The 15634-nt window shown below is 51.0% G+C and overlaps 1 protein-coding gene across 2 annotated transcripts in view; it reads left to right on the forward strand.

The window, feature by feature from the left end:
- The window catches only part of Grik3 (glutamate ionotropic receptor kainate type subunit 3), a 216432-nt gene that overhangs the window by 145193 nt on the left and 55605 nt on the right, over positions 1-15634 (forward strand). For both annotated transcript variants that reach the window (NM_181373.3, NM_001112716.1), the window contains exons 4-5: positions 5508-5689; positions 7646-7699. In NM_181373.3, the coding sequence (NP_852038.2) occupies positions 5508-5689; positions 7646-7699 (236 nt within the window). The remainder of the gene's footprint in view (positions 1-5507; positions 5690-7645; positions 7700-15634) is intronic.

Below are 15634 nucleotides of genomic sequence, written 5' to 3' on the forward strand. Positions count from 1 at the left end.
GTCAAGGAGTGCCAGAATCATCTCATTTAATTTCACAAATCTCTCAGTGACCCTGTGTGGTGGTAAATCAGAAACAAGGCAACCGATTCAGCAAAGTAACAGACCCTGCCCACTGTCAGCCGCTAGTATCACAGCCCACACCATCCTTCAGGTCTGTCTGAGCCCAAGGCCACTGTGTTAGTTAGCACCGAGGGAGTCCCGCCCCCTCTCCCCCCCCACCCCCCCACAAAGACTTGAATCTCAAGACAATTCTTAGCCCAGCCTCTTCAGAGACAGTGACCTTGGCGAGTCACTTTAACCCATCTGGCCTGGCTCTCCTGTGTGTATCAAGAGGTAGAGCATCCAGCCTTAAAAAGCCCTCCAGCACTCGGCTACCTGCAGCTCCGAGTTAGCTCTTGATTACCTCCTAATGGGGGCCAGGAGTAGCAGCATGGAAGCCCACAGACAGAATGATCAGGATACTGTTTGTCCATCTTAGAGTCCGGTAAAACAGCTACAGACTTACATGCAGTCCTCAGAAGCTGTCCCCTAAGATCCCAGCTTGAGGCTCTGTCACCACCGGGCAACACTCCACAGTGTCCAGTACCCTCTAACTTCCCTGCAACATGGTGCTCTTATCTAAACCAGTGGTTCTCAACCTCCCTGATGCTGGGACCCTTTAACTAGACTTCCTCATGCTGTTGTGACCCCACCACCACCACCACCATAAAATGGTTTCATTGCTACTTCATATCCATAATTTTGCTGCTATTCTGAATTGTCATGTAAAGAGCAGATATGCAGGATATCTGATAAGAGGACCCCTGTAGGGGTAGCAACCACAGGTTGAGAGCCTCTATAAAAACATTTGTCTGTGAACCCGTTTCTGCTTCCAGACTATAGGTTTTTTGTGCCTCTAGGACTTAGCACAGGGGTTGACACAACATGGACACTTTAAAAGCATTGGCTGACCTGACTTGGGGTGAGTTGAAATCATCCGGAATTAAACTCTAATATGCCTTGCAGGAAATGGTTTAAGGGTGCAGAAATGAAGGTGCCACAACCCTATTTTTTTTTGAGGAGTTAATCATATTCTAGGAGAGCAGATGCCTGGCTCTAGGGCACGGGTGACGCTTGGCCATTGGAGCTGAGAGTCAAATGGCAATGACAGAGCCCCAGACACCTGGGTTGGGAGAGAGCTTTGTGTCCTTGACCGGTATGTGCTGGTTTACCGGAGAAGGGGAGAGATTTGCCCTGGGCCTTGAAGATAGATGGACAGAACAGGGCATGTCACGGGCATAGCAGGTGAAAGGGACAGTGTGAGTAGAGGAGGTGGGGCAATGTGGGGAAGCAGGGGGAGCAGCGGTGGCGGGGCAGGGGGTGGTTTGGAGAAGCCAGCCTAAGTGTGGAGTGTGAGCAGGGAAAGCAGCACAGACTGGGTTCACCTGGCTGTGCAGGTCTGACATCCGGCTTCAGGCTTTATGTTGTGAGTCATGGAGCACCACTGGGTGCTGAGGAATGTGGCCCTGGGATAACGAAAACTGACTTTCCTCAGACACCCCAGAGAGCAGTGTGTGAGGAGGGCTGGAAACAGAGCAAAAAGCTGGTGGTGGAGTTGGGACCCCAAAGGAACAAAGGGGGCCAGACTTCATTTACATCAAGGGATTGCTCGAAGAGAACTTGGGAGCAGAAGAGAAGAAACAGATGTGGACAGGATGGTAGAGTGGGCAGAGCCGATGCTGGCTTGAGTCATTACCCAGGAGCTCAGGGCTTCCAGGGTGGGTGAGGTGGGAGGGCATAGCTTTGCAAAGAGGTTAGCAGGCGCCATGCTAGTGACACCACTCAGAGCTCACGGTTAAGCCTGGAGCTTCCGGTCTTTCAGCCCCGGCTCTACCCACAGATCATCGTCACTTGATCCTCAGCCTTGATGGCCTGGAATTGACAGTGACTTCTAGATGGTATCTTCCCCTCCGTTTTTTTTTTTCCTTGTACAAGATGCTAAAAATCAAACCCAAGTCCTTGGGCACTCTAAGCCAGCACCGTACCACTGAGATGCATCCCAGTAACCCCACTCTCCTGTAATCTGATTAACCGTTCCAAAAAGAAAAAGTGGGACAGCCATGACTTCATTTCTTCACCTTCCCAGTGCCCAATATACTTTTTTTTCTTACAGTATTTCATTAGCATTTAATTCAGTTTGATTTTCAATTTGTCTCAATTCAGTTCAGTTTAAAAAGTACTTAGAGCAGAGGCAATGAGATAAGGGGTTTAGTCAAGAAAACAATGGGTTCTAGGATTCAGAGTTGCCCTGAAGAATACAGCATTCAAAAATAGACAGTGGGAAGCAGAAGCCCTCTAACCAAGACATTTCCCCAGGCTGGACCACCGTGTGGTGGGAAGCACAATGTATTCGGCCAGCTCTGGCTTTGTTGGGGACAGGACTGTCCATGGTTTAGCTGTTGGGACCCAGTTCAAATCTATTTAAGCAGTCGCCACTTTATTTCGTTTTGTGTGGCTAAGGGGTGTGGGCTGGACATTTCTAAGGCTTATTTAGCAGCTTGACAAGGTCAGAGTGCTGAGTGGACATTATTATACCCTCTTGACCTCCTCCTCCTTGGCACACTAGTGTTGCTGCTGCACCAGACGTCACTTCGGAGGCCAGTACCCCAAGCAGGAAGGAAATGGTCTTAATGTGACTCATAGCCCTTGTCAACAAGATGTGTCTGTCTCTGCACCTTCTAGAAGACAGTCTTGTTCAGTTCGTGGAGCCCATGCCCACTACTCCAAGGCATGGTCAAATGAGAGCAAGAGTGCCACTGGCTGGTTCTGAACAGTCACGAGGACTGGCACATTGCCAGCCTCTTTTGGCATGCCAGCCGAGGATGCATCTGTTAGCCCTTTCTAAAATAAGCTGTGTAACAATGCCCTCCCCCAAAATTCAGTGGCCTAAAACAACAAACATTTCTTTAGCTCCTGAGTCCACAAGGTCAGTGGCTTACTGGGCCTGGCCAGCTGCTCCTCTGGTTTCGGCTAGCTTGCTTGCCTGCCTGCTGGTAGCTCTAGGCTGGCCTTGGCTCTCTTCCCTGTGTTGCTGTCCTCCAGCAGGCTCACGCAGGCACTGTTGTCCTAACTATGGCCAAGGAGCAAGAGAATCAGCCAGTGTGGGGTTCCATCATGCCTGCTAATATCGAGCCGACCAAACCAAATGACGGCGTTGAGCCTGGTGGGCGGGCACTGCCCAGCACCGTGCAAAGGGTATGGATCTAGGGAGGGGTGAGGAGGTTGGCTCCTCCGTTTCACAGTAGTAGCCTCAAGGAGAGTGACTGTGGAGGAGTGACCTTTGAGCCTCGACATGTTTCCATTTCTTAATCCAGTCTGTGTACAGACTCCTGCCAGGGCTGAAAGGAAAAGGCTTAGGGAGGAAAAGAGCCTTGGGGTGGAGAAAAAGGTCTTTGCTTAGAAGGCGAAACACTGTTTCTCAAAACCCAATCCCATTTGTGGCCTGGTTCAAAATTAGGGGTGGTCCCTTAACCTCCGTGGCTCTCTTATTCCTTGTCTATCCCACCAGCCTGAAGGGTCCCATTCTGCGTGCCTCCGTGGCTCCGGACGGAGATGGTTAAATGGGGGTATGCGCACAGAAGTGCTTCATAAGTGAAAAACACACGGTTCCAATAACCGTGATTCAGTGTGGATATTCTGGGAGGGATTGATTAAGGAGACAGGCAAAAGAAAGCTTGGTCTCAGGCAAACACAGACAGCCCGGTCCTCTGGAGGTGGGCCAGGAGGAGCCACAGTATCCTCGGGGACTACACTGATGGGAAGGAAGTCTGACATTTGCTGCTAGAGAATGTGGGTCGTTATGCATTACATGGGGTGATGTGCTTGGCTGACAAGCCGGCCCTGGTGGCTTCCACTCCAGCATCTAACCTATCCCTGTCCTCATGATCTGGGTCTCCAGAGCACACAGGCCTGGTAATGCTGAACAGGGTCAGGAAAAGGAGCGGGCAGGAGTGTGGTAAGCATGGAGGCCTTCAGGTAATAGGTCTGAGAGGCCAGCAGCAACAGTGGGAGATCCCGGAACTGCTGGAGAAGTTGGGCTTCTGGGTGAGATAAGAATAGCTTATGGACCCTCCTTGGCTGAAGTCTACTGATCCCCTCCATTGCCTAGGAAGGTGTTAGGAGGTCAGAAACCTGCTGAAACCAGACTTCTTCCACCTGCGCATCCAGAACCTAGGCTCTTTGAGAGGGTTGGTTCCCAAGCCCAGGAGGCTGGTGGAAGCAAACCCGAAGGAAAGGGAGAACTGGATGGGCTTAGACTGGGTCCTGGGGACTGCTTCGGAAACTGGGATTGCAGTGGAAGGATTCTAGAGTAGAACGTCAGAGTGGGGAGAGGCTGTACAGATAGGAAACATTGTAACAGCTGACTACAAAAGTTAGTTCAGTGCAGATAGGAAACATTGTAACCACTGACTACAAACGTTAATTCAGTGCACGTTAGCTTAAACGTGTATGTATGTGTGCATGTGTGTGGTTCTTACGGGCAGCCTTTATGAAAACTTGAGAGGACAGCCTCAGTTTACAGTACTGTTTGACCTAGAAGTTCACATGTGTGTCATCAGGACACGTTTCTCCCCATTCTCTGATGGATCTTATCTCTGGTTGCACGTGGTGACCCCAGACTTACACCTTCTTTATTTGCAGAAAGATAGTGCAGGTTTCTTACCTGGCACTAATTAATCTCAGAACTACTGTTCCTTTTGCCAGAGGATGTGTTGATGCCGTGGGCTTTACTCCCAGAGCTGGGATGGATCCTCTCTGAGTCACATCAACTCAGAGTTTGGGTGGGAGCGGGGGGTGGGGGGGCACATCTCCTATTTATTTATCCCAAGGAAAACTGGGATATGAGAGTGGGGAATTGGACACAAGTATGTGAAGAGCCTGGGCTGAAGGCACAAGGCCGAGAGGGAGGGAGCACCCATCGGCTGGTTCGGCCCCTCCATCAGTGGGCATGGGTAGGAGCAATAGAGCCGTAAGCAGCCTCCCTCCCAGAACCCACAGAGGAGTCAGCAAGAACGGAGCTTGAAATAGGGAAGGAAATGAACTTAATTAGACCTAAGCAAGCCATTTGTCTCCAGGAAGTGACATTCTGTTTTCCCTGGAAGTCCACAGATTAAGTGGTTTTACAAAATGCCAAGGTGGAGGATAGATTTTTTTTTCAATGTGGGGAGAGGAAAACAGTAAGTCTGTCCAATTACAAAAATGTTGTTTGAGTTCTCCCTAAGTGTCGAGGCCCTGGGCCAGGGACTATGGTGCTCTAGTCATGGCAGACTGAGGGGAAATGGGGGCCAGGCAGAGGCAGATAAGGGAAGAGCTCCTAAGCTGGCGTGGCTATGGGGGTTGTTTGAGGGTAGGGAATTGTTTCTGAACGGAGAAAACAAGGAAGGCTAACACAGAGGCATCTGAGTAGATGCCTGAGATGGTTTGTGCATGCATGCACATGTGTGTCTTCTGTGTTGCGGGCCCCTCAGGTCTCATCCGGCTGCAGGAGCTCATCATGGCTCCATCTAGGTACAACATCCGCCTGAAGATTCGCCAGCTCCCCATCGACTCCGATGACTCACGCCCCTTGCTCAAAGAGATGAAGCGGGGCCGGGAGTTCCGTATCATCTTTGACTGCAGTCACACCATGGCAGCCCAGATCCTCAAGCAGGTAGGTGGGTGAGCACTTAACTGAGCTGGGGGGGGGGAGCACCCTGGCTGTCTTTCCAGCTGGCAGTAAGACCTTGGGGGAGCCACTGTGACTCTATGTGCCTCAGTCATACCAACAGTATAATGGTCCTTTTACTCCAGTTCCCGTCATGTCAGACTTCCCCAGAATAAACACTGCCTCCTAGCCCGCTTCCACCAGGCTACCGAGAGGTAGGCATGAGAACAGAACGCTGGTGATGGGGTGCACTGGGTACACAGAGAGCCTTGGCTTCTCAGTGCAGTCCCCAGATGTCTCGTTGCCCCTCCCAGTGACTAAGTCCCCATAGCTGTGACACTTGCTGCTACTCTTAATGACTAGGAGACGGCTCTTTAAACAATGCATTGAGCCTTGCCATGATGGAGGAAGAAGAGGGTGGTTCTTCATCCTGCATGGTCCACTGACATCGAAAGCAAGAGAATCATGAGTTCAAGGCCAGCCTGGGCTACGTAGCTATGCGCGGTGTTAAGAAAGAGGCATAGAGTGCCTGAGTCCTAGGGATCTAGCTCAATTGGTTAGACTGCTTACCTAAAATTAAAATACACAAGGCCCTAGGCTCAGCCTCCTGCACCTCACAATCCACATACGATGGCATGTGCCTGTAATCCTAGCAGTCAAAGGTAAAGGCAGAAGACTCAGAAATTCAATGTCATCTTTAGCTACACTACAAGTTCAAGACCAGCTTGGGATACATGGCATCCTACCTAAGGGGCAGGCGGGAGATCTTTTTCCTATTGTCCTGCCTGTCCTCTTCTGTGTTACATGACAGAGTCACCATCACTACTTCCTCTGAACAGAGTTCATTCGTAATCCCACCTCAGACAGCTCTGGGGGCATCAGTGAGACAGGACAACAGAGATGGTGTTTCTGGCATTGGGCCTGCCTCCTGTCCCTGTGGAGGATCCCCATGCAGAAGTCCTGTAACCTGCATTGCTCTGGGGCTCCCCCTCTCTCCCCATCATGTGTGATAGAATGACAGTCAGAACATTGCCTTACCTAGGAGTCACTCAGCGGGTGTCTGTCCCTCCTCGGTGACCCTGAAAGCAGGGCCTTATTATTACAGATGGTTGACAAGTGAAGAGACCAGGGCTGAAGGTAGAGCTGCCAGCCGGGGTCTTCCTGCTAGATTAGCCCCAGGTCTGTCTGACTGGAAAACAGTTAGACGAGGACCCTGGACTGAACGTGGGTTAAAAGAGGCTGAGGCCTTTCCTGGCTGCTGGCATCCTTCCAGCCCTGCCAGTGCAGTGAGGGTGACAGAGAACATGCAGCAGTTCAAGGTATATTTGACCCTGTGACATTTTCCTCCAGAGCCCTTGGTGGGTCCTGCTTTCTGAAGAACTCTGTAGAAAATGCATTACGGTCATTAGTGTTATAGATTACAGACTTCTAATAAAACACACAAGATACATCATCACACAGAGACCTCGTGCCGCTGTGCAAGAACCCCCAGAGGAGTGTGTGGTATGTCATGTGACCTGATGGGCTCAGGGAAGCATGGAGGTGTCATTGCTCCTGGGGGACACTCATGCTGGGGACATCCCTCTCAAGCCTGGCTCACTCGGGGAGCTCAACCATGCAGAGCCAGGCTCTTGAGGCAGCCCAAGCTTCCGTCTGAGTGACAGGTCCAGACTGAAAAATTCAGACAGCTGGACGTCTCCTCGCTAGCCTGCAGAACTGGGGACTTTTGGAGAAAGTGGCCCCAAATTGCACACTGGAAACTCCCCCCAGGTGATTTTTCTAAACATTGAGGCAGGAACCTTGCTGTCTGCCAGGCAGTTCATGTCCTACCCAACGTCTCACCCTTACTCTGAGCAGATAATCCCACACAGCCCACCGCCTGTCCCCCAACTCCCCTGCTCTGGTGAGTGGAGGGCTCCCAGGGTACTCCACGCTGTCAGCTGACACTCTGCTTCCCCACAGGCCATGGCCATGGGCATGATGACGGAATACTACCACTTCATCTTCACCACTCTGGTAATGTACCTCCGGGTCCTGCAAGGCAGGGTGGGACCTCCTTGAGTGAAGGTTGCTTGATCTGGGCCTGGGCCAGCCTGCTGGGGAAGGTGCTAGAGTTGAAGAGAACCAAACCTTCTTAAGGCTCTCGGTGTTGCTCCAGGTGAGGCCACAAAGAAATCTTTGTGACCTGCCCACCTTTGAAAAGGCAGGGGCATGATCTCTGGAGCCACAGTGGAGAAGAGCTTCTCTGTGGGGGCCCTGGGTAAGTCACCAGCCCTTCATGCCTCAGTTTCTTCCTCTGCAAAAATGGGTTTCTACCTCCTTGGGAGGCTTGGTAAGCTGATTAGGACCAGGGGTGAGAGTGGAGTTGGTGTAGAGCTGGCCTTGCCACTCTTCAGAGACTGCCCTCCCACCCACATCTGCCAAAGGCCCCCCCAGGACACCTAGAATGACCACCTTGGATCCTGCAGCATCCATGCTGAACTCAGCCCCTTGCAGTCACTGGGAGCAGCCCACCTGCCGGCTCCAGATGGGTCCCGTCCAAACTCTGAGAACATTTAAGGCCATTTAAACCCATTAGAATAATTAGTTGTGGTCTGAGATCAGCAGAATCATGGCATCCTGTGACAAAGAGGGCACCGGCGTTGAGCTGCCAAACCTTGGGGCCAGCCGCACCCTCCCTCCCTGCCATCCCCCGTTCAGGGACCTGTAGCCCTCACCCCTACCACCTTCTAGATGATTTGTTCAGTATAGAGCACCAGTTCCTGTTCTTCACCCAGCGTCTGGACCGAGCTGGTCATTCTGTCTTCCTCTTCATGTCGGGCTTGGATACAGTTGGCTTGTGACCTCGGGAGACAGCACAAAGAGATACTGGGAGTCGTAGGGCTGGTAGAAGATGGAATGCTTGAGTTAGGGTTTCTAGAAAAGCAGGTGCTTGAGCTGGGCCTTGAAGGATCAATAGGAGCGCACCAGCAGTCGGGGGAGACAGGAAGGATATTCCACACAGAAGGAAGAGGCTAAGCAAAGGCCGGGATGCAGGTTAGCTCTCCCGTGATGTGTTAGGGTTGCCTCACACTGGAGTTGGAGAGCCAGCCATGTCCTCACAGCTCTCTGTGTTGTGTTCTTAGCTTCCAGTCAGCCACTTGTCAGATTTATACCTCAGCAGCGAGCCACTGCTGCCCGCGAGGGTTTCTTTCCAGCACAGAATCGTCACCACAACACCCTGATGGCCACACAACCTCCATTCACAGCACACTGTGCCCACGCAGAGCTCGTGGCCAGCTTGGCCATCCTGCTGGTTGTGAATCAGACCTGGACACCTGATGAAAGCACTCAAGGGAGACAGGGACTGGGGACTGAGACCAGATACTTTCTTCCCAAGGCCCCACCTCACCCCAGTCACTTTCCACCAGTCTGTGTCCTAGAAAGTCATCAGGGTGTTAGGACAAGGTGCTCAATCCCTGTTGGGGCTCCAGACCAAGACTAGAGATGGCAGCACTCCCAGGCCCCACCTCTACCGGTGCCTCTGTAGCCATGCCGCTGTCCATGGATGTCGAGATCAAAGGTCTCAGAAAAGGCATTCTAGCACCTCTCGTCTACCACCCTGCAGTACCCCGAGCATCCTAGATCTTGCTTCTCTAATGCAGCTGTTCACTTACCTGACAACCATCAGCAAATACTGAGCTCCTCACTTCCGAGCTGGGAGGATGAACAGGGATGGGCCCGACCCGACGCAAAGCTCACACACAAGTTCTGAAACTTCCTCTGTGAGCAAGGCTGTCTGCGGTCCCCACGGAGTGCCCGGCCTCCAGCAGGTGCTCTGTGAAGCCTGAGAGGGAGATGAGTGGATGAATGGCCGCCATACAAATTAGACTGCAATCAGGAAGCTCAGTTCTCATCATCACTTGCAACAGGCAGTTAAGATCATGGACTCTGGTGTGTCTGATTTGGGATTAAGATGCTTCATTTGGAGGGGGAGGTGGATCGATCAGCACTCGCTGCTCGATCTCGAGAACCGAGTTTGAATCGGCAGAACCCACGTAAAAAGATGGGCGTGGTTGCGTGCACACTTTCAACCTCAGCGTTTGGGGACAGGAGATTGCTGGGGCTTCCTGGCCCCACATTCAGCAAGAGACCTTGTCTCGAGGGAATGAGGTGGACAGCAATAGATCAGAACACCCAACGTCTTCCTCGGGTCTCTGCACAGACATCTGTGTATGTGTGGGATGATGTCACAGGTACAAGATAGAAGGAGGCCCGTCATTGGATGAAAAGGAAGGATGGGCGGGAGAAAAGTTTGAGGGAAGGGGAGGAGACGGGAACGGAAAGGAGGAAGAGACAGGAGGAGACAGCAGGGTAGCTGTGGAGAGAATATGGAGGTTGACGTTAAGATTCCACTCTGTGAGGGGCTGGGGATTTAGCTCAGTGGTAGAGCGCTTACCTAGGAAGCGCAAGGCCCTGGGTTCGGTCCCCAGCTCCGAAAAAAAAAAGAACCAAAAAAAAAAAAAAAAAAAAAAGATTCCACTCTGTGTATTTGCAGGTCGTTATAAATGTTCTTAAGGTATGGATGTGTACAGGGCTTTGTATGTTTAGGTGGGCAATTGTATCTTATCAATTGGATCAGAGATTATTGTGTTGTGTGTTCTTCATGTAGCGATTTAAGTTTAAGAGAGTGTGCGTCAGCTAGGGACCCTGGACTGCCACAGAATTGGGATGTGTGCTTCTGGCAAGATATCTAACAGATATCTTGGGGCACTACAGTGCTGTACCTAGCGGGGTAAAAGACAGCCTATTTTTATAATTTTACAACAACATGTATGCACCATTTACACCATATACATACCACTCACACAACACCACCAAAAAAAGATGCTTCAGTTCCTTAGACAAGGGACCTCCTTTCTCTTTGCCTCAAGCCTGTATCTATAAAACATTGACAATAACATTGTCACTGGATAAGGGTGAGTGTCCAAAGCGTTGAGAGTGGGCGATGCTTGGAACAACACTTGGCATTTACAACCACGGAAGGGTCAAGTTAACTCATTAAGCACCTCCTGCTTTTGCTTCCTGTGTGTCCTCCCTTCCTCAAAACAAGTCTCAAGGGGAGCTGTGACTCCCCCTAGAAAAATGGAAACTGAGGCTCAGAGAGATGACTCAGCGACAGGCAGCCAGCCAGATCTTTCCCCAGTGCAAGCGCTCCGGATGCCAAGCCCTCTGCTGACAACTGTCACTGCGGAGTCCCTAGTCTCCTCTTCATGATGTCTGGCCATTATGGTCCAGCATGGTGACTGACACTAATGGGGTAAACAGAGCCTTCATGAATTCCAGCAGCGCCCATACTTAGGACCTTGCCTGCATCCTCTGATTTCCCTTTCCAGGCCACTAGGGGAGAGAGTGTGATATCTGTTCCGCACCAAAATGATAGGAAAATGGCACTTGTCTTGTCACATGACAGATGTAGAGGCTTAAGTTCTTATTCTGGGTCTTGCCTGTGGCTGCTCTAGGGCACCGTTCTTCCTCCAGCCCCTTTCTGAGGCCTAGGGTACCAGGCCCTTCCAGGGATATGTGGCCTCCACAACGTAAACAGAGGATTTTATGGGGGAATCCTCGACAATCCTAGTACACTCTCCCCACCCACCCCCCGTGGGTCAGGGCATCCACTGAGTTCCCCTCGGTCCTCATCCCTCAATCACAGCCTGTTGTCAGCTTCAGAATCTTCCTCCCAGCCCTGTTGGCTCAGGGTCCTATCTCGTGACTCTTCCTTTTCATGCCCATTGGTCAGTGGTTGGCTACACTGGGAAGGGCAGTGGTATTTGGCATTTATCTTAGGAAACACGCATCATCAACCTTTCCCCTCGAAAAATTTCTCCAAAGTCGCTTCTCCCACGCAGAAGACATTTTAATTACCCCAGCTGCCATTATCGATGTCAGGCAGCTTTGAGCCATTCCCAGATAACCCTGTGCTAATCAGCTCCAGATGAGCCCCTGGTGCATGTCATGTGTAGGTAAGAGCCTGGAGGTGGAGGGAGGGAGAGAGAGAGAGAGAGAGAGAGAGAGAGAGAGAGAGAGAGAGAGAGAATTATAATAAATTAATAGATAAGCAATCACAATTAATGCCACTTCCCGGCAATAACAGTTACATCATGGGAAAGATATTTTCATCTGTTGTTCCTTGAGGCCATGTTTCCCGAGCATCGGCTTCTTCCCATCCAGACCCATGGGGTGCTAATGAATTAGTCTATTATGTTATGCTGAATGTTGCTAAAAGGTCCCCAGTCGACAGTGAATTCAGTGTGTCAACATTTGGCATCGGAAATGCAACTTTTTGCCAAGCCGCAGAGTTGCCCACAGTTCACCGTGTTGAGCACTTAGGGTCTTGGCCCAGGGCAGTTTGAACAAAAAACCACGAAAACAAGAGCTACACAAAGAGGCCTCTTCTCTGGCTCTCCATGTCACTGCCCTCATACCACAGGGATGGGGGTGCTCTGTGTCACTGGCCATAGGAAACGTTGTAGAGAAGCCCAGACAGGAAGACCAACATGGAGGGAGGACTCCAGGCCCTGCCACTCATTACAACTTACATCTAGACTGTCCCTGACTGCCTCAAGGTGGCAGTATTTTTGAAGGCTCTGGGACCTTAGGGGGTAGGACCAGCTGCTTAACTAGGTCCATCAGGGTTACACACAGCCCCTGGTTCCTGCCACAGTTTCTGCTTCCGGGTCCACCGTGGTATGAACTCATTTCAGCACCTTCCCACCTCTGCAGTGTCAACTGCTTTTCCTCCGTTCCCCTAACTATGACGGGATCCAAGTGTCCATAACCAGAAGCTGGAATAAACCTTTATTTCCTTGAGCTGGTCCGACAGGGATTTGTCATAGCCATGAAGAAAAGAAAGCAACCCCCCTCCCCACACTCCCTACTGAAGCTAGGGACCAGAGGGAGCAGTTTCACTAGCACGTGAGCCTCCCCACCAGTGGTCCTCCACCTTCCTAATGCTGCAACCCTTGAGTACAGTTCCTCACGTTGTGGTGACCCCAACCATAGAATTATTTCATTGCTACACCATAACTAATTTCACTACTGCTTTGAATCATAATGTAAACATCTGATACACATGATATCTCATATGCCATCCCCAAGGTCTTGACTCAGTTTGAGAACCACTGCTCCCCACCAAAGCAGAGATGTCATCTTTCATACTGAGTCAGCTTGCCTTCTGGGCCCAGAGATCGGTAAACTGAGTCAGAGGCCCTGGGAAGGCTACTATTTTAGCCTCTGTCAAGTGTTGGGAGAGCCTCGTGCTGAGAAGGGTGAGCATCAGACATGGTGCCAGAAGCTCAGCTCCAGCCCCAAGCTTGCGTACACCGCTGCAAAGCAAAAGTTTGCCTCACTCTCCTGGCCTTCCTAGGCCTAGGTCTAGAAGCAGACTTCCATCAGCAGCTCACCCTCCTTCCCAGGCAATTCACCAGACTACTCCCAACTTACGTCAACATTGAAGGAGGTAAACATTGAAACACTCAGGAGTTTACTAGTCTGGCTGACACTTCTTTCCACAACGAGGGTCAAGAATGCTTAGGAATTCATAAGGATGTCGGACCCCAGACCTTCACAGTCGCTGCCTGTTAGGAGGGAAGCCAGGGTCCCCGTGTCAGAGATGGATCGTTAGTAGACTTGCGTGTAAGTAAAGGACCGATGGAGACACTTCCAGGGAGAATTGCTGCTTGTCTGAGTCGAAAAGATCAGCTGCAGACATTTTGAGCCACCCCTGTCCAGTGGCTGGGATATGTACAAAAGCATCTGGCATAGGACAAGAAGCTTGGGAAGGTGGGGCAGGGCAGAGGTGCTTCAGCCTCAGTGGAGTGAAAGCTGGGGATGGGTGTCGGAAAGCAAGACACAGAGTTTGAGTTTCCGAGCAGGTCATGTGGTGGAATGCCATAGTCCCAGTAAGCCTCTTGCAAAAGAGTTTCTCTAGCTCACCGTTCTGTGGGCTGGGGAGTCTGGGAACATGGCGCTGGCCTCCAATCCTCATTGGAGACCCTTAGTCTTCATTATAGCATGACGGGAGAGCCAGTGAACAGTGGGCAGACCAGGAAGCTGGCCGAACTCCTTTGGAAGCCTTCCTCACCTGCCTAACCCACTCCCTCTTGAAGTGTTGCTGCGGGCAGAGCCCTCGTGGCTCAGGTACCTCTTCAGCAAGCCTCACCCCCACCCCGGCGCTCTTTCCTTATTTAGAAAATGAGTAAGAAGTTGCTCTGAAAGTTAAAAATGGCGTGATGGTCCCCAAACTCACTCTCCACTGAGATTGGTACCATTTAGACACCCTCTGGCCATCCTGGTGTTGACTCCTCCTTTCCCTACATCCTCTGCTCCTACCCAACTTCCTCCCCATCACACACACTGGCCTAGAAGCAAGGCCGTATAGCGAGTTGTCCCTTGGTATTCGTAGCATTCACAGTTGGGGTGGGGGGCTCCAGGACCCCCTTGGAGATGCTTGCCACAGGTAGGGTTTCTATGGCTGTGATGAAACACCGTGGCCCGAAGCAACTTGGGCAGGAAAGGGTGTTTTCTTTTTCCACGCCCTTTTCCACATCTCAGTCTGTCATGGAGGAAGTCAACGCAACAACTCAAGCAGGGCAGGAACTGGGAGGCAGGAGCTGACGCAGAGGCCACGGAGAGGTGCTGCTTCCTGGCGTTCTTGCTCTCATGGCTTATTCAGCCTTATAAAACCCAGGACCACCTGTCCAGGGTTGGCCCCGCCCGCCCACTGTGGCCTCGATCCTCTCCCTCAATCATTAACCATGAGAGTGCCCAGTAGACTTGCATTTTCTCAATTGTGGCTCCTTCCTCTCAGAAAATTCTAGCTTGTGTCAAGGTGACATGAAACCAGACAGCACAATGCTCAAGTCTCTGGTATAAAATTGTGTCGTCTGTACATATCACTAATCTGTGCTCTTATCCTCCTCACATCAGCTCTAGATATCTCACAGTGCACAGTACAGTGTAAGTGCTGGGCGGTTCACTGTATTGTTGTGGAATTATGGTGAGAAAGAAAGCCTGACTATTCAATATACATGAGCAGTCATATACCTATATACATGTGGAACTACAGAGAGCAGGCTGTGATTGGTTGAATTCACGCTATGATTGTGGTCTCAGAAGGCTGGCCCTACTTGTTTGAGCAAGTTAGGATGAGACTCTCTTGCCTGAGTTCCTCTTCTCTGCGAAGGAGAGATGAACACATGCAATGCCTTCCAAAAAAGAGTCCTCCTGGCGAGTATCTCAGAGACCACAGGACACCCAAGCACTGTGCAAGGTCTGGCTCCGCGGGCTCCAGCCTGTTAGCCCTTTTGATGATCAGAGACTAGCACTGGGGTAGGGGTCAAGTGGGGTGGGCTTCAGGTCAATATAAAAAAGTAGCTTGGTGAAGTGAGAAAGAACAGAGAAGGGACTCAGTTTCCCCAGTCCTGGCTTGCAGTCAGTCTGCATTATCCAAGTATTTATTTTTGAAAATCAAAACATCAGCTTGAAGTAAGTGTAGATCGAATGTTTCTAAGTCAGAAGGGAACAGCCTGGGCATGAAGCAGGGCATTTGAGGAATGACGTGAGTATTGGGGTTTTAAGGGACATACAGTAGAGTGGGCGGGTTACACACAAGATTGATTAATCTCCTGCAAAGTGATAAAACCACAGCCTTAGGGATGACCTTTTTGTGCCAGACACAAATCTCATGTTAACCAGAAGTTTGGGCTTTAACTAGCATTAACAGCAGTTCCTAGCCCGGCAGAGTTAGGAAGCCCTGGTGACCTACAAGCAACTATTTCGTATGTCGAAAGACCATGATGTTTCTCTTGTGTGTCTTTGAGTTTGGAGTCACTTTGAACCTGCAGTGCTCTGTGTGGCTCCTGTGAAGGCTAACTACCTCTCCACATGCTCTCTTCTCTGCTAAGGGGCAGC

The sequence above is a fragment of the Rattus norvegicus genome, chromosome 5 (genome assembly GCF_036323735.1).
Source record: "Rattus norvegicus strain BN/NHsdMcwi chromosome 5, GRCr8, whole genome shotgun sequence".
NCBI lineage: Eukaryota > Metazoa > Chordata > Mammalia > Rodentia > Muridae > Rattus > Rattus norvegicus.